This window comes from Chiloscyllium plagiosum, unplaced genomic scaffold, assembly GCF_037043375.1.
Source record: "Chiloscyllium plagiosum isolate Xiang-an unplaced genomic scaffold, Cpla_swu_hap1 HiC_scaffold_4, whole genome shotgun sequence".
Taxonomy (NCBI): Eukaryota; Metazoa; Chordata; class Chondrichthyes; order Orectolobiformes; family Hemiscylliidae; genus Chiloscyllium; species Chiloscyllium plagiosum.
In genome coordinates, this window is record NW_028270142.1 from 27,811,210 (window position 1) to 27,825,957 (window position 14,748).

The 14,748-nt window shown below is 45.7% G+C and overlaps 1 protein-coding gene across 1 annotated transcript in view; it reads left to right on the forward strand.

Annotated features, from left to right (window-relative positions):
* Window positions 1-4,725: 4,725 nt before the first annotated feature.
* Window positions 4,726-14,748, forward strand: part of slc30a8 (solute carrier family 30 member 8) — a 32,564-nt gene continuing 22,541 nt past the window's right edge. The window contains exon 1 of the mRNA XM_043688990.2: window positions 4,726-4,903. Within this exon, the coding sequence (XP_043544925.2) occupies window positions 4,791-4,903 (113 nt within the window). The 5' untranslated portion in view covers window positions 4,726-4,790. The remainder of the gene's footprint in view (window positions 4,904-14,748) is intronic.

The window sequence follows — 14,748 nt, forward strand, 5'->3', positions numbered from 1 at the left end:
ACCCCGCCCCTCCAACCGCCACCAGGACAGAACTGCTGGGAGAACACAGCAAGCCAGGCAGTATCAGGAGGCTGGGAGAACACAGCAAGCCAGGCAGTATCAGAAGGCTGGGAGAACACAGCAAGCCAGGCAGCATCAGGAGGCTGGGAGAACACAGCAAGCCAGGCAGCATCAGGAGGCTGGGAGACCACAGCAAGCCAGGCAGTATCAGGAGGCTGGGAGAACGCAGCAAGCCAGGCAGCATCAGGAGGCTGGGAGAACACAGCAAGCCAGGCAGTATCAGGAGGCTGGGAGAACACAGCAAGCCAGGCAGTATCAGGAGGCTGGGAGAACGCAGCAAGCCAGGCAGCATCAGGAGGCTGGGAGAACACAGCAAGCCAGGCAGCATCAGGAGGCTGGGAGAACACAGCAAGCCAAGCAGTATCAGGAGGCTGGGAGAACACAGCAAGCCAGGCAGTATCAGGAGGCTGGGAGAACACAGCAAGCCAGGCAGTATCAGGAGGCTGGGAGAACACAGTTGAACAGTTCATCCACTTTACTAACACCTTCCACCCCGACCTCAAATTTACCTGGACCATTTCAGACTCCTCCCTCCCCTTCCTAGACGTCTCCATTTCTATCTTGGACGACCAACTCAACACGGACATTTAATATAAACCAACGGACTCCCACAGCTACCTAGATTACACCTCCTCCCACCCTGCCCCCTGTAAAAATGCCATCCCATATTCCCAATTCCTTCGCCTCCGCCACATCTGCTCCCAGGAGGACCAATTCCAATACCGAACAACCCAAATGGCATCCTTCTTCAAAGACCGCAATTTCCCTCCGACGTGGTTGACAATGCTCTCCACCGCATCTCCTCCACTTCCCACTCCTCCGCCCTTGAACCCTGCCCCTCCAATCGGCACCAGGACAGAACCCCACTGGTCCTCACCTACCACCCAACCAACCTCCAGATACATCATATCATCCTTCGTCATTTCCGCCACCTCCAAACAGACCCCACCACCAAGGATATATTTCCCTCCCCTCCCCTATCAGCGTTCCGGAAAGACCACTCCCTCCGCGACTCCCTCGTCAGGACCACACCCCCCACCAACCCAACCTCCACTCCCGGCACCTTCCCCTGCAACCGCAAGAAATGCAAAACTTGTGCCCACACTTCCCCCCTCACTTCCCTCCAAGGTCTCAAGGGATCCTTTCATATCCATCACAAATTCACCTGTACCTCCACACACATCATTTACTGCATCCGCTGCACCCGATGTGTCCTCCTCTACATTGGGGAGACAGGCCGCCTACTTGTAGAACATTTCAGAGAACACCTCTGGGACACCCGGACCAACCAACCCAACCACCCTGTGGTTGAACACATTAACTACCCCTTCCACTCCGCCAAGGACATGCAGGTCCTTGGCCTCCTCCATCGCCAGACCATGGCAATACGACGCCTGGAGGAAGAGCGCCTCATCTTCTGCCTAGGAACCCTCCTACCACAAGGGATGAATGCAGATTTCTCCAGCTTTCTCAGTTCCCCTCCCCCCCACCTTATCTCAGTCACAACCCTCAGACTCAGCACCACCTTCTTGACCTGCAATCTTCTTCCTGACCTCTCCGCCCCCACCCCCTTTCCAGCCTATCACCCTCACCTTAACCTCCTTCCACCTATTGCATTCCCAACGCCCCTCCCCCAAGTCCCTCCTCCCTACCTTTTATCTTAGCCTGCTTGGTACACCCTCCTCATTCCTGAAGAAGGGCTTATGCCCAAAACGTCAATTCTCCTGCTCTTTGGATGCTGCCTGACCTGCTGCGCTTTTCCAGCAACACATTTTCAGCTTCTCCAATTGTCCCCAGCATTACAGATGCCAGTCTTTTGTTAATTTAATTCACTGCACATGATGTTGAGAAAAGGTTGGACACATTGGATACTGCAAAGGCTATGGGCCATGACAACATTCTGGCAATAATATTGAAGTGCTCTAAAACTTACCACTTCCTTAGCCAAGCTGTACCAGCATAGCTATGACACTGGAATCTGCATGTGGAAAATTGCTCAGGTATGTCCTGTACTCAAAAAGCAGGACAAGTCCAACCCTGCCAATTGCCACCCCATCAGCCTACTCTTGATTATCAGTAAAGTGATGGAAACACCTGCTCAGTGACACCCAGTTTTGGTTCTACAAGGACCACTCAGCTCCTGACCTCATTACAACCTTGATTCAAACATTAATAAAACAGCTGACTTTCAGAGGTGAGGTGACAGTGACAGCCCTTGGCATCAAGGCTGCATTTGACTGAGAGTAGCATTAGGGAACCTTAGCAAAACTGGAATCTATTGGTATCAGGGGACAAACATTCTGCTGGTTGGAGTCATACCTGGCTTGTGGTGATGAATGTCCATCCTCTGCAAGAATTCGTCAGGGTAGTGTCCTAGGCCGAACCATCTTCAATTGCTTCATTAATGACCTTCCTCCCATCATAAGGTCAGAAATAGGAATATTTGCTTAATATTGCACAATGGTCAGCACCATTCACAACTCCTCAGAAATTGAAGCAATTCATAATCAAATGCAGAGATGGAAATGTGTTGCTGGAAAAGCGCAGCAGGTCAGGCAGCATCTAGGGAACAGGAGAATCGACGTTTCGGGCATTAGCCCTTCTTCAGGAATGAGGAAAGTTGGTCCAGCAGGCTAAGATAAAAGATAGGGAGGAGGGACTTGGGGGAGGGGCGTCGGAAATGTGATAGGTGGAAAGAGGTCAAGGTGAGGGTGATAGGTCAGACTGGGGTGGGGGGCGGAGAGGTCAGGAAGAAGATTGCAGGTTAGGAAGGCGGTGCTGAATTTGATGGATTTGACTGAGACAGGCTGGGGGGAGGGGAAATGAGGAAACTGGTGAAATCCGAGTTCATCCCTTGTGGTTGGAGGGTTCCTAGCCGGAAGATGAGGCGTTCTTCCTCCAACCGTCGTTTCGCTGTGGTCTGACGATGGAGGAGTCCAAAGACCTGCATATCCTTGGTGGAGTGGGAGGGGGAATTGAAATGTTGAGCTACAGGGTGGTTGGGTTGGTTGGTCCGGGTGTCCCAGAGGTGTTCCCTGAAACGCTCCGCAAGCAGGCGACCCGTCTCCCCAATATAGAGGAGGCCACATCGGGTGCAAAGGATGCAATAAATGATATGTGTGGAGGTACAGGTGAATCTGTGGCGGATATGGAAGTTTCCTTTGGGGCCTTGGAGGGAGGTGAGGGGGGAGGTGTGGGCGCAAGTCTTGCACCTCCTGCGGTTGCAGGGGAAGGTGCCGGGAGTGGAGGTTGGGTTGGTGGGGGGTGTGGATCTGACGAGGGAGTCACGGAGGGAGTGGTCTTTACGGAATGCTGATAGGGGAGGGGAGGGAAATATATCCTTGGTGGTGGGGTCCGTTTGGAGGTGGCGGAAATGGCAGCGGATGATGCGCTGTACATGGAGGTTAGTGGGGTGGTAGGTGAGGACCAGTGGGGTTCTGTCCTGGTGGCGGTTGGAGGGGCGGGGTTCAAGGGCGGAGGATCGGGAAGTGGAAGAGATGCGGTGGAGGGCTATCGGGAAGTGGAAGAGATGCGGTGGAGGGCTATCTGGAAGTGGAAGAGATGCGGTGGAGGGCTATCGGGAAGTGGAAGAGATGCGGTGGAGGGCTATCGGGAAGTGGAAGAGATGCGGTGCCCTCCACCGCATCTCTTCCACTTCCCGATCCTCCGCCCTTGAACCCCGCCCCTCCAACCGCCACCAGGACAGAACTGCTGGGAGAACACAGCAAGCCAGGCAGTATCAGGAGGCTGGGAGAACACAGCAAGCCAGGCAGTATCAGAAGGCTGGGAGAACACAGCAAGCCAGGCAGCATCAGGAGGCTGGGAGAACACAGCAAGCCAGGCAGCATCAGGAGGCTGGGAGACCACAGCAAGCCAGGCAGTATCAGGAGGCTGGGAGAACGCAGCAAGCCAGGCAGCATCAGGAGGCTGGGAGAACACAGCAAGCCAGGCAGTATCAGGAGGCTGGGAGAACACAGCAAGCCAGGCAGTATCAGGAGGCTGGGAGAACGCAGCAAGCCAGGCAGCATCAGGAGGCTGGGAGAACACAGCAAGCCAGGCAGCATCAGGAGGCTGGGAGAACACAGCAAGCCAAGCAGTATCAGGAGGCTGGGAGAACACAGCAAGCCAGGCAGTATCAGGAGGCTGGGAGAACACAGCAAGCCAGGCAGTATCAGGAGGCTGGGAGAACACAGCAAGCCAGGCAGCATCAGGAGGCTGGGAGAACACAGCAAGCCAGGCAGCATCAGGAGGCTGGGAGAACACAGCAAGCCAGGCAGCATCAGGGGGTGGAGAAGGGTCCTGGAGAAGGGTTATACCCGAAACATCGACTTCTCCATCGCCTGATGCAGCCTGGCTTGCTGTGTTCTTCCAGCATCCTGCCTGTCGGCAATGATCCTACTGCAAAGCACTCAGGCCCTGCTTGGGAAATTGCTTTGTAACACTCCCAAATTAAGGTTTTCTTCGCGCATGCACCGCTAAGTTCAGGACAACCAGCAGAGCACTGTCTTAAAGCCCGAGCAAAGAAACGGTGCCAAACAGTCGGAGTCCACCTTGAATCAGAGACACCCGATTAGAAAAAAGATAACGTTTGATAAGAAGGAGGTAGGTTACTTCAGACAGATTGGTAGCTTTTGAGTTCGAAGCAAGAACCAAAGTTCGTCCCAGGGGAGGTACGTTCAGGTGAGGACAGCTAATTTCTGTCAGGGAGGAATTCATTCAGTGTGCTGGAGATGGATCCGCTCGCTCAGATCCGTTCAAAATTTACATTCCAGAGGAAGAACATGGAAAAATCTCACCTGGTGCGGGATAAAACAAGCAAGGACCTTTCCTTCCCCAGGAATAGGTAAGATTTCTCATTTTAAGCCATGACTTCGGTCGGGGAACTCAGTTGCCCGGTAGATATTGTGAATGAACGGTAAGTGAGCCGTATTCACCGGCATCTATTGCAAAAAAAAAAGTACTTTATTCCAAAAACGAAGTATTTTTGAACAGACAGTTACTGAAGCAGATCGGTGGTCTTTGCCCAGGAGGAACAGAGATTGGAAGTTGGCATTCCCTGCACTTACAAAATAAAACCCAAGGCATTTCTTAGATTTTTCAGGACAATCTTTAGACATAGTTGAGGTACAGAGAGAGTCTGATAACTGAACATACTCCCATTGTACTAAATAACTTCAGTTACAGTCCGTCAATGCGAGCTGCCTCTGACTTGCAAGGTACTGGGGCTCTCTGTGAGCAGTCTGATTATTTCTTAGTGACAGAAACAGGAAGATGGACAACCCCTCGCCCACCCCATGATCTCCTGACGGAGCCTCAACAACAAAATTCGTTTGACGGTTTTGTTAGAAACGGATGAAATCCGATGTGGGGTGGAAACTGCAGCCGTCCACTGGCTCCTGAGCAGCTCACGGCTTGTTCCCGGGAGCTGACCGGTGGGATTTACCTTAACCCCAATGCAGTGAGGTCGCTTGGAAATACGGGCGGACTCTTTGCAGGGACGTGCACACACACACACCGAGAGGGTGGGGTGATGGGGGGAAGTGGTGGTTTAATTCAGCCCCCAGGAGTGGGAGATGGGGCATGTTCCAGGAGCAGCACTCTGAAAGCTTGAGGTTTCAACTAAACGCTATTGGACTATACCCTGGTGTTGTCTAACCTTGTCCAACCCAGTCCAACACAAGCACCTCCATATCATGAATGAGGAAAGTTGGGAGGTTTCAATTATCCCATGGCCGGTCAAAATAGGGCAAACTGTGCTCACCACATACTGTTCAGCGGTGCCTTCACACTGGTGAGACAGGCAGTGAATATTTATTAATCTGTTTTTTTGTTAAAGACTGAAGTATTTATTGCTTTCAAAATAAAGTCAGCAACACCATAGACACTCAGCCAACTAGCTTCACCTTTTTTCTTCAAGGTGCCATGCGCACTTACATAGAACAGTACAGCACAGAACAGGCCCTTTGGCCCACAATGTTGTGCCAAGGATTAATCCTAATGTAAAATAACATAACTTAATCTACGCACCCCTCAATTCACTGCTATCTATGTGCATGTCCAGCAGTTGTGGTTTTCCATGTTGAAGTGGAGATTGTACACCGCAGGGCAGCAGGAGAGGGGCAGCTTCCATTGCAGAGGTGGGCCCAGTAAGAGCAAGCCAGACCTGAGGTGATGTGGGCATCAAGGGAGATATCCGAGAGAAGACGGTGGGTTGGGTCAGGGGTATGGAAAAGTGTCTGGGTCTGGTATCCCAAGTGTGGTACCTGGGGAGGGACTCACTGTCAATCAATCCAGATCATAGAATGAGGGGCAGAAAGGGATTGTGCTACCCACATATGGGTCCATCTCAGGGGCTTTGCTGGCAGAGTACTTACAGAACTCTGTGTTCAACATTCAATTACCTCTCCTGAGAATCATCTGGGCCACTGAGAGAAGGAAGGCCAATTGAGCCTGCCAGTTAATCCATGCCCCACAGAGTAGGGAATACAATATTGGAGATAGTGAGGACTTCAGATGCTGGAGAGTCAGAGTCGATAAAGTGTGATGCTAGAAAAAGCACAGAAGTCAGGCAGTATCTGAGGAGCAAGACAATCAACATTTCAGGCATAACCCTTCATTAGGACTCAATACTGGACAATACTGGACACTAACATACCCACAAGGAACCTCTTGGCCCTTTGGGTTCAGTCCCCATTCAGTAATATCACGGTTGATCTGATTTTAACCTCAACTCTACATTGCTCCTCATTCCCCTTTCATCCCCCTTGTTAATCAAGAATCTATCTACCTGTGCATTAAAAATATTTAAAGATTCTGCTTCCACTGCTTTTTGAGGAAGAGAATTCCAAAGACACTAAACATTCTGAGAGGAAAAATATTTCCTTATCTCTGTTTTAAATGGATGCCCCCCCCCAACCCCTTAGCTTTACACTAACTCAAGATTCTCCACACAAGGAAACATTCATTCAACATTCACCCAGTCAAGTCCACTCAGGATCATATTTGTTTCAACTAAGTCATCTTTAACTTTTTTAAATTCTTGCAAATACAGGCCTCGCCTGTAGGGGAAAGTATTGGCCTAGTGGTATTATTGATGGACTAAACACGTGTTCATATCCTGCCACAGCAGATAGTGGAACTTGAATTCAATTTTGAATTGAGAGTCTAGTGATGACAACTAAGCCATGTCAATTGTCAAGAAAAAACATCTGGTTCACTAATGTCTTTTGGGGAAGGAAACTGCCATCACTACCTGGTCTGGCCTCCATGTGACTCCAAGCCCACAGCAATGTGGTTGACTCTTAACTGCCCGCTGGGCGATTAGAGATGGGCAATAAATCTGGCCTAGCCAGTGATGTCTTCATCCTGTAAATGATTTTTTCAAATGCCTGTCTAGGCAATCTATTCATTCCAGGCATTAGTCTAATAAATGTTCTTTGTAATGCATTCAGCACATTACCATCCTTATATAATGATGGTAATTAGTGCTGAGCACAGAACTCCAGATGGATTCTCACTAAGGTCCAGTATGACTGAACCCCCTTACTCTTACATTCAAATTTCCCTTGCAATAAACCATAACATTCTGTTAGCTTTCCTGTTTATTGCTGTGCCTTCTGTGATTCATGCACGAGGACAGCCAGATCTCTCTACAACTTCTTACCATTAAAATAATATGCTTCTTTTTATCCTTTTGACCAAAATGGACAATTTCACACTTCTTCACAACGTACTGCATTTGCTAGATCACGAACATTCAACAAAGATTGAACAAAAAAACATTGTTCCTTTTATAATTAAGGAAATGTCCTAAACATCTCAGTGAACACCAATGAGTTACAACCATGAGGCATGCCTACACATTTACCTTTCTGGCTAAGCTAACGTCAACAAGGAAGGTGAAACACCCATGAACATTGTGAAGTCAATACAAAGTGAAATATTTACATATGATTCTCAAATTTGACAAAGAGCAAATATATGAATTCTCAACTCATCTCGTGCAAATGGCCAGAGTTAGGCAGCAAAATGTTTGACATGATGTACAGACTCCCTTTTTTATTAGGAAGCTCTTCTAAAGTTTCCCCAGAGCTGCCCCATTCTGAGTGAATGGTGATTTCATCACAGATTTTAGGAACGTAGGAGCAGGAGGAGTCAGTTCAGCCCTCGAGCCTGTTCCATCATTTAATACGATCATAGCTGATCTTATCTAGGACTCAGCCCCACTTTTCTGTCAGCTGTCTATAATCCTTTAACCCATTACTAAATAAAAATCTATTTCCTCCTTAACTATATTCAGGTGTTCTTGCATCTAACACACTCTGAGGTAGCAAATTCTACAGATTCTTTAAGAGAAGTCATTCCATACTAAATCTGCTAGCCCTTAGCTAAAAACTATGTTTAAAATTCTTGTTCTAGAGTGCTCCATGAGGGGAAACATCCACTCTACTTTGTCAATTCACTTTATCACCTTATATACTTCAATTAGATTTCCTCTCGGTTTTCTAAACTCTGGTGAGTATAGGCTTCTGGCATTCCCTCATGGGTCAAACAGGAAGAAATGTACGAGTGAAGTTCATAACTGAGCAGGAGATTGCATTGTATTTGTGCCTGTGTCTTTTTCGTCTAATTTGTATTGCAGTTTTGGACCAAAACAGCTGTACAATATTACTCTTGATCATAAATATGCAGGATTTATTTTTTGTGCTTTGATTTACCAACACCTTTTTGTGAATGGAAATTTGAAATAGATGAACTTATTTCACAATGTTTTCCCATGAGGGTGAAATCCACACCCCATCTTAATATATCCAGGACAAGGTACATGCACTCTGAGCTGTACCATTATCTACAGGAGTACAAACTCCTTAGCTAGATAGGTATCAATGGTCTTGTGTAAATGCTGAAATATTATATTGACTATTATAAAACTGTTGCTTCCCTCACCGATTGTCTTAAAAAAAGGCAGTATAGCAGTGGGAACTAAAAGATTCACTCTGTGCTGGTTTTGAATCTGTGAAAATTTGTTTTGTTAAGCTTGCTGATGAGACTAGTGGTTTTGTGAATTGTTATCCAATTATTTAATTTATAAAATCAACACTTAGAAAAGTAACTGAGTGTTATTTGGCAAGATTGAAGGTTTGTCTTTGCCTGTCACATAGTCCACTTGAATTAATTTGATTCTGCAGCTTTTCAATTGGTCAGCCCTCATACACCCTCATGTCTTAGTATCTCCAAACTAAGTTACTGAGAAATCTATAAGAACTGAAGATTGGATTTATGTTTGAAATGTGCTGGCGCGGTGACAGTAGTGATGTTCTGTGGGAAATGCAAAAGTTATTACAACATGCCTTTAATAGCCAGCCATTATATTACCATATTTCTGGATTTTCAGACTAATTTGCACAGTGGGAATGTCTAGACTTTAGTGGACTCTCAACATGCCTGGCCATTGGAGGTAAGGAGAGGGGGATCTCACAGGTATTTAGCAACACACTAACCATCAGATAGCCCATGGCGTACAACACTCAATCATTCAGTAATGTTGGCAGCAAAATGTGGTCATGTGCAGGCTGAAAGGATTTAAACATAATAGCTTAATAAAATAACTTGTACAGCAATATTTAATAGCACACAGTTGTGACTTTTTAGCTGTAAATAACATCCAAGGACACAAAACTGTCATTTAAACAATACATGGGACCATTTGTTCTATGAGCTAATTCTTCTGCAAGATAGCAAAGGAATAGGAAGATAATACTCACAGTCAAACAAAGAGTTATTTATTCATTGAACTGCTGAACCTTGAAAGAAGCCACTACAACACCAGAGGCATTAGATAAGGGAAGGTGATTGATATACATAAGTCAGACATGTAAGGACAAATTGTAGCCTAGAGTACATCAGACCTGATAATATGTATGTTTTCATACTAACTGTATATTGCAATTAGATAGATGTACCTATGTAGTGATAGGCTAACTATTCTCATATTCTATGCATTATACAAACCTAATCAATAGTAATGGTTTCAGTTAGATAAACATATATCTCTTAATTGGCATATATTATTTATTGTGACTGAATCCAAAAGTATAACTGCTTCTGTAGTTCCTTGTTCTGGATCTTCAGCATATCATTTTTAGATTGCTTGTAGTCCCTAGCTGTAGCTAAGTAATAGAGGCCATTTTAACACTGTACAGACCTTTGTTTGGTCACTCTCTATGGATAAACATCAGAGGGTGGTGGGGCAACTATCAGAACCTGGAAATTCCCACAACAAATTGGGGGGCATAGGATGGTTACTGCCTGGGCCTATATGAAGTCAATATTAATGATCCAGCCAGTATAATTTCACTTGAAATAATACTGACCAATGGTTTATGTCAGACTAGAACGGAAGTCCAAAAGATCAGAACCGATCCTAATATAGAATAGACCTGACAAAGAGCAGATGGCAGTTATCCTGATCACTAAAATCATTCATACCATGAAAGTTCTGACGCATGAAACAGGACTTGTGTCCCACAGGACTTGGTCAACAAAGCCGATGATAACTCTTCACTGTAGGTTAATCTCTATGAAGTTGCCCTTTCACAGACTCATGTAGATCCTGCACCAGCTCAGATATTGCCACTTTAGTTTGGACTGATAAGACAGATGGTTCAGTTTTTCTGGTGACTCAAGGAGAAGAAATGGTAATGATAGGGTCAGCAGTCCAGGGTTCAGGTCAGAAGCCATAGAACAATCTAAGCTCTGCTCTGCTGGATTCAGATGCTGTACCTCAGGAGCTGTGAATGAGAAAGTACATCTAGAATAGGAGCATTGGATGTGCTATTTACTGGAATCCATTCCAGCTCCACTGTGTACCCTTATTGGGAGATTGAAAGAGTTTTAGTAATTTTTGAGAAGATTTGTAGCTCAGGTTGATGATAAGTATTTAAGTTAGCTCATTGAGCTGGAAGGTTTCTTTTCAGATGTTTCGTCACCATACTAGGTAACATCATCAGTGAGAGTCTCCGGTGAAGCGCTGGTGGTATGTCTCGCCTCTTTATTTATAGGTCTCAGTTTCTTAAGGTAGACAATATCATTTCCAGTTTTAATTTTAAGTGAAGGTAGATAGGATCTAAATCGATATGTTTATTGATGGAGTTCTGGTTAGAATGCCATGCCTCTAATAATTCTTGTGTGTGTCGTTGTTTCACCTATCCTAGGATGTGTGTGTTGTCCAGTCAAAGTGGTATCCTTCTTCGTCTGTATGTATGGAAACTAGTGATGTTGGGCTGTGCCTTTTGGTGGCTAGTTGGTGTTCGTGTATCCTGGTGGCAAGTTTCCTGCTTGTTTGTCCAATGTAGTGTTTTTTTTATAGTTCTTGCATGGTATCTTATAAAATGACATTAGTTTTTGCTGGTAGTATCTAATGGATCCTTTAGGTTCATTAGTCACTGTTTAAAGTGTGTTGGTAGGTTAGTGGGCTACCATTATGTCAAGAGGTCTGAGTTGTCTGGAACTCATTTCTGATACATCTTTGATGTGAGGTAATGTGGCTATAGTTTTTGGTTGCATTGTGTTTGCTTGTTTGAGTTTGTTTCTAAGGAAATCGGTGGATTGTTGTATAAATAGTTTTCTTCTGCTTTTTGTAGTTCTTGGGTGCTGCTGTGTGATGCAGCTTTGTCTGTGGGTGTTGGGATGACTGCTTCTGAAGTTAAATATCTGGTCTGTGTTTGTTGATTTTCTGTAGATGCTGGCTTGAAGCTCTCCGTTAACTGTACATTCAGCTGTCACATCCAGGAATGGGTGTTGTTGTCACTCTCCTCCTCTCTTGCAAATTTTATGCCTCGGTAAAAACAATGACTGCAGATGCTGGAAACCAGATTCTGGACGAGAGTGGTGCTGGAAAAGCACAGCAGTTCAGGCAGCATCCGAGGAGCAGGAAAAATCGACGTTTTGGGCAAAAGCCCTTCATCAGACATCAGCAAATTTTATGCCTGTCAGGATATTGTTGATGGTGTTGTATCTTTCCTCAAATTTGTTCCATTTTGTGATGACAAAGGCGTCATCCACATAACAGACCCCAAGTTTGGGTTGGAATGATGAGAGGGCAGCTTGTTCAAGTCTCTGCGTTACTGCTTCCGCTATGATGATCCCACGGGTGTTCTGTTGACTTGTTTGTAGGTTTTGTTATTGAATGTGAAGTCGGTGGTGAGGCACAGGCCCACTAGCTTGAGGATGTTGTCTTTGCTGATAAAGTTGGTGCTTTCTGGTGTTTGTGGTCCTGATTTTCCTCGTAGGGATGCCAGTGTTTCTTTGGCCAGGCCAATGTTAATTGATGTGAAAAGGGATGTAACATCAAAGAATACCATTATTTCATCCTATTCTATCTTTGATGGTGTTCAGGAATTCTTGGGTAGAGTGAATAGAGTGGTGTGAATCTTCAGTTAGGTGTTTTAGTTTTGGGGGGAGTTCCTTGGCTAGTCTGTATGTTGGTCTACCACTTAGGGAGACTATGGGTCTGAGGGGGGCCCACATTGGTTTCTTTTTTATCAGGACTGGATGAGATATATCCAAGGATTTTGAAGGAAGTGAAAGTAGAAATTATGGAGGCACTAGCCGTAGTTTTTCAGGCTTCCCTGGACTTGAAGGTGGTGCCAGAAGTCTACAGGCTTATTCAAGAAAGTTTGTAATGATGATCCCAGCAATCACAGAAACAATTATTCAGGACAGAATTAGTAGTGGCATGGAAAAAGGTGGGTTGATTAGGAAGCATAAGCATAGATTTCTAAAGGGGAAGTTGTGTTTAACTAACTTGCTGGAGCTTTTTGAAGATGTAATAGAAAAGCTTGATACCACTGTTGTTGTGGTATACATGGATTTCCAGAAGATGTGTGACACAGTGCCACACAATAGAGTTGTGAGGAAAGTTATATGTCATTTTAGAAAAGGGACAGTAGCAATGTGGATACAAAATTGGCTAAGTGAAGGAAAACAGAAATGCTCAGTGATTATTTTTCAGGCTGGAGGAAGGTTTGTAGTGGAACTCCCCAGGAGTTGGTATTGGGACCCTTGCTTCTCCTGATATATATTTTTGTGTAGAGGACAATTTCCAATTTTGCAGACGACATGAAATTTGGATGAATTGTAAACAGTGAGGAGGACATTGACAAATTGATGGAGTGGCAGATAGGTTGCAGATGAGTTTCAATACAGAGAATTGTGAGGTAAGTCACTTTTGTAGGAAGAATATCAAAAGATAATATAACATATGGGATACAATTCTAAAGGGACACAGGAACAGATGAGTCTGGATGTATATGTGCACAGATCATTGAAGGTGACAGGATGGGTGAGAGAGCACTTAATAAAGCATATAGTGTCTTTAGGTTTATTAACAGGAGCATAGAGTACAAGAGCAACAAGGTGATTTGAACTTGGACAAGGCACTTGTTGGACCTCAGCTATTGTTTGCAGCTGTGAGTGCCACATTATTTGGTTAATGCGAATGCATTCCAGAGGATACAGTAGCAATTTGTAAGAGTGGTTCCAGGAATGAGAAACTTCATGTCTGTTAGAGCCCACACACCATTCCCATGGGTCTGCTGGAGCACTGGGTCTGCTGGATTTTAAATGTTGTTGTGTCCAAATGAGCAGAACATTCCTTGCAGGCTCCACAAGTTTTGGGCCAAACCCCTTCTAATTATTCATGATTGGATTCGGGTTAGGTTAGCCCCAATGAGTCATAGAATCATTGTGTTGTACTGCACAGAAACAGACCCTTCAGTCTAACCCGTCCATGCCAACAAGATATCTTAAACTGATCTAGTCCCATTTGCCAGCATTTGACCCATATCCCTCTAAACCCTTCCTATCCATGGACCCATCCAGGTGCCTTTTAAATTAGGTAATTGTACCTGCTTCCACTATTTATTCTGGCAGCTTGTTCCATACATGAACCACCTTCTGCATTAAAATTTTAACACTCTGGTCCCTTTTAAATCTTTCCCCTCTCACCTTTGGTCCATGCCCTCTAGTGTTTTGTCTCCCTATTCTGAGAAACAGACCTTGGCTACTCACCCTACCCATGCCTCTCATGTTTTATAAACTTCAATGAATCCACCCCTCAACCTCCAACACTCCAGGGAAAAAAGCCCTGGCCATTTCAGTCTCTCCCTAGAGCTCAAACCCTCCAATCCCAACAACATCCTTACGGGCGGCACGGTGGCACAGTGGTTAGCACAGCTGCCTCACAGCACCAGAGACCTGGGTTCAATTCCCGCCTCAGGCGACTGACTGTGTGGAGTTTGCACATTCTCCCCGTGTCTGCGTGGGTTTCCTCCGGGTGCTCCGGTTTCCTCCCACAATCGAAAGATGTGAAGGTTAGGTGAATTGGCCATGCTAAATTGCCCGTAGTGTTAGGCAAGGGGTAAATGTAGGGGAATGGGTGGGTTGCGCTTCGGCGGGTCGGTGTGGACTTGTTGGGCCGAAGGGCCTGTTTCCACACTGTAAGTAATCTAATCTAAATCTTTTCTCAACCCTTTCGAGTTTAACTACATCTTTCCTCCCATTTGTTCCACCCTCCCTAGCTCCTCACTGGCTCCTTGCCATTAGCTTCAGTCCATGACACTTCTCAGTGGCATCCTATCCTCTACCTCTCCCCCAATTGTAAAATCATTATGCCTTCCATCACTGGTG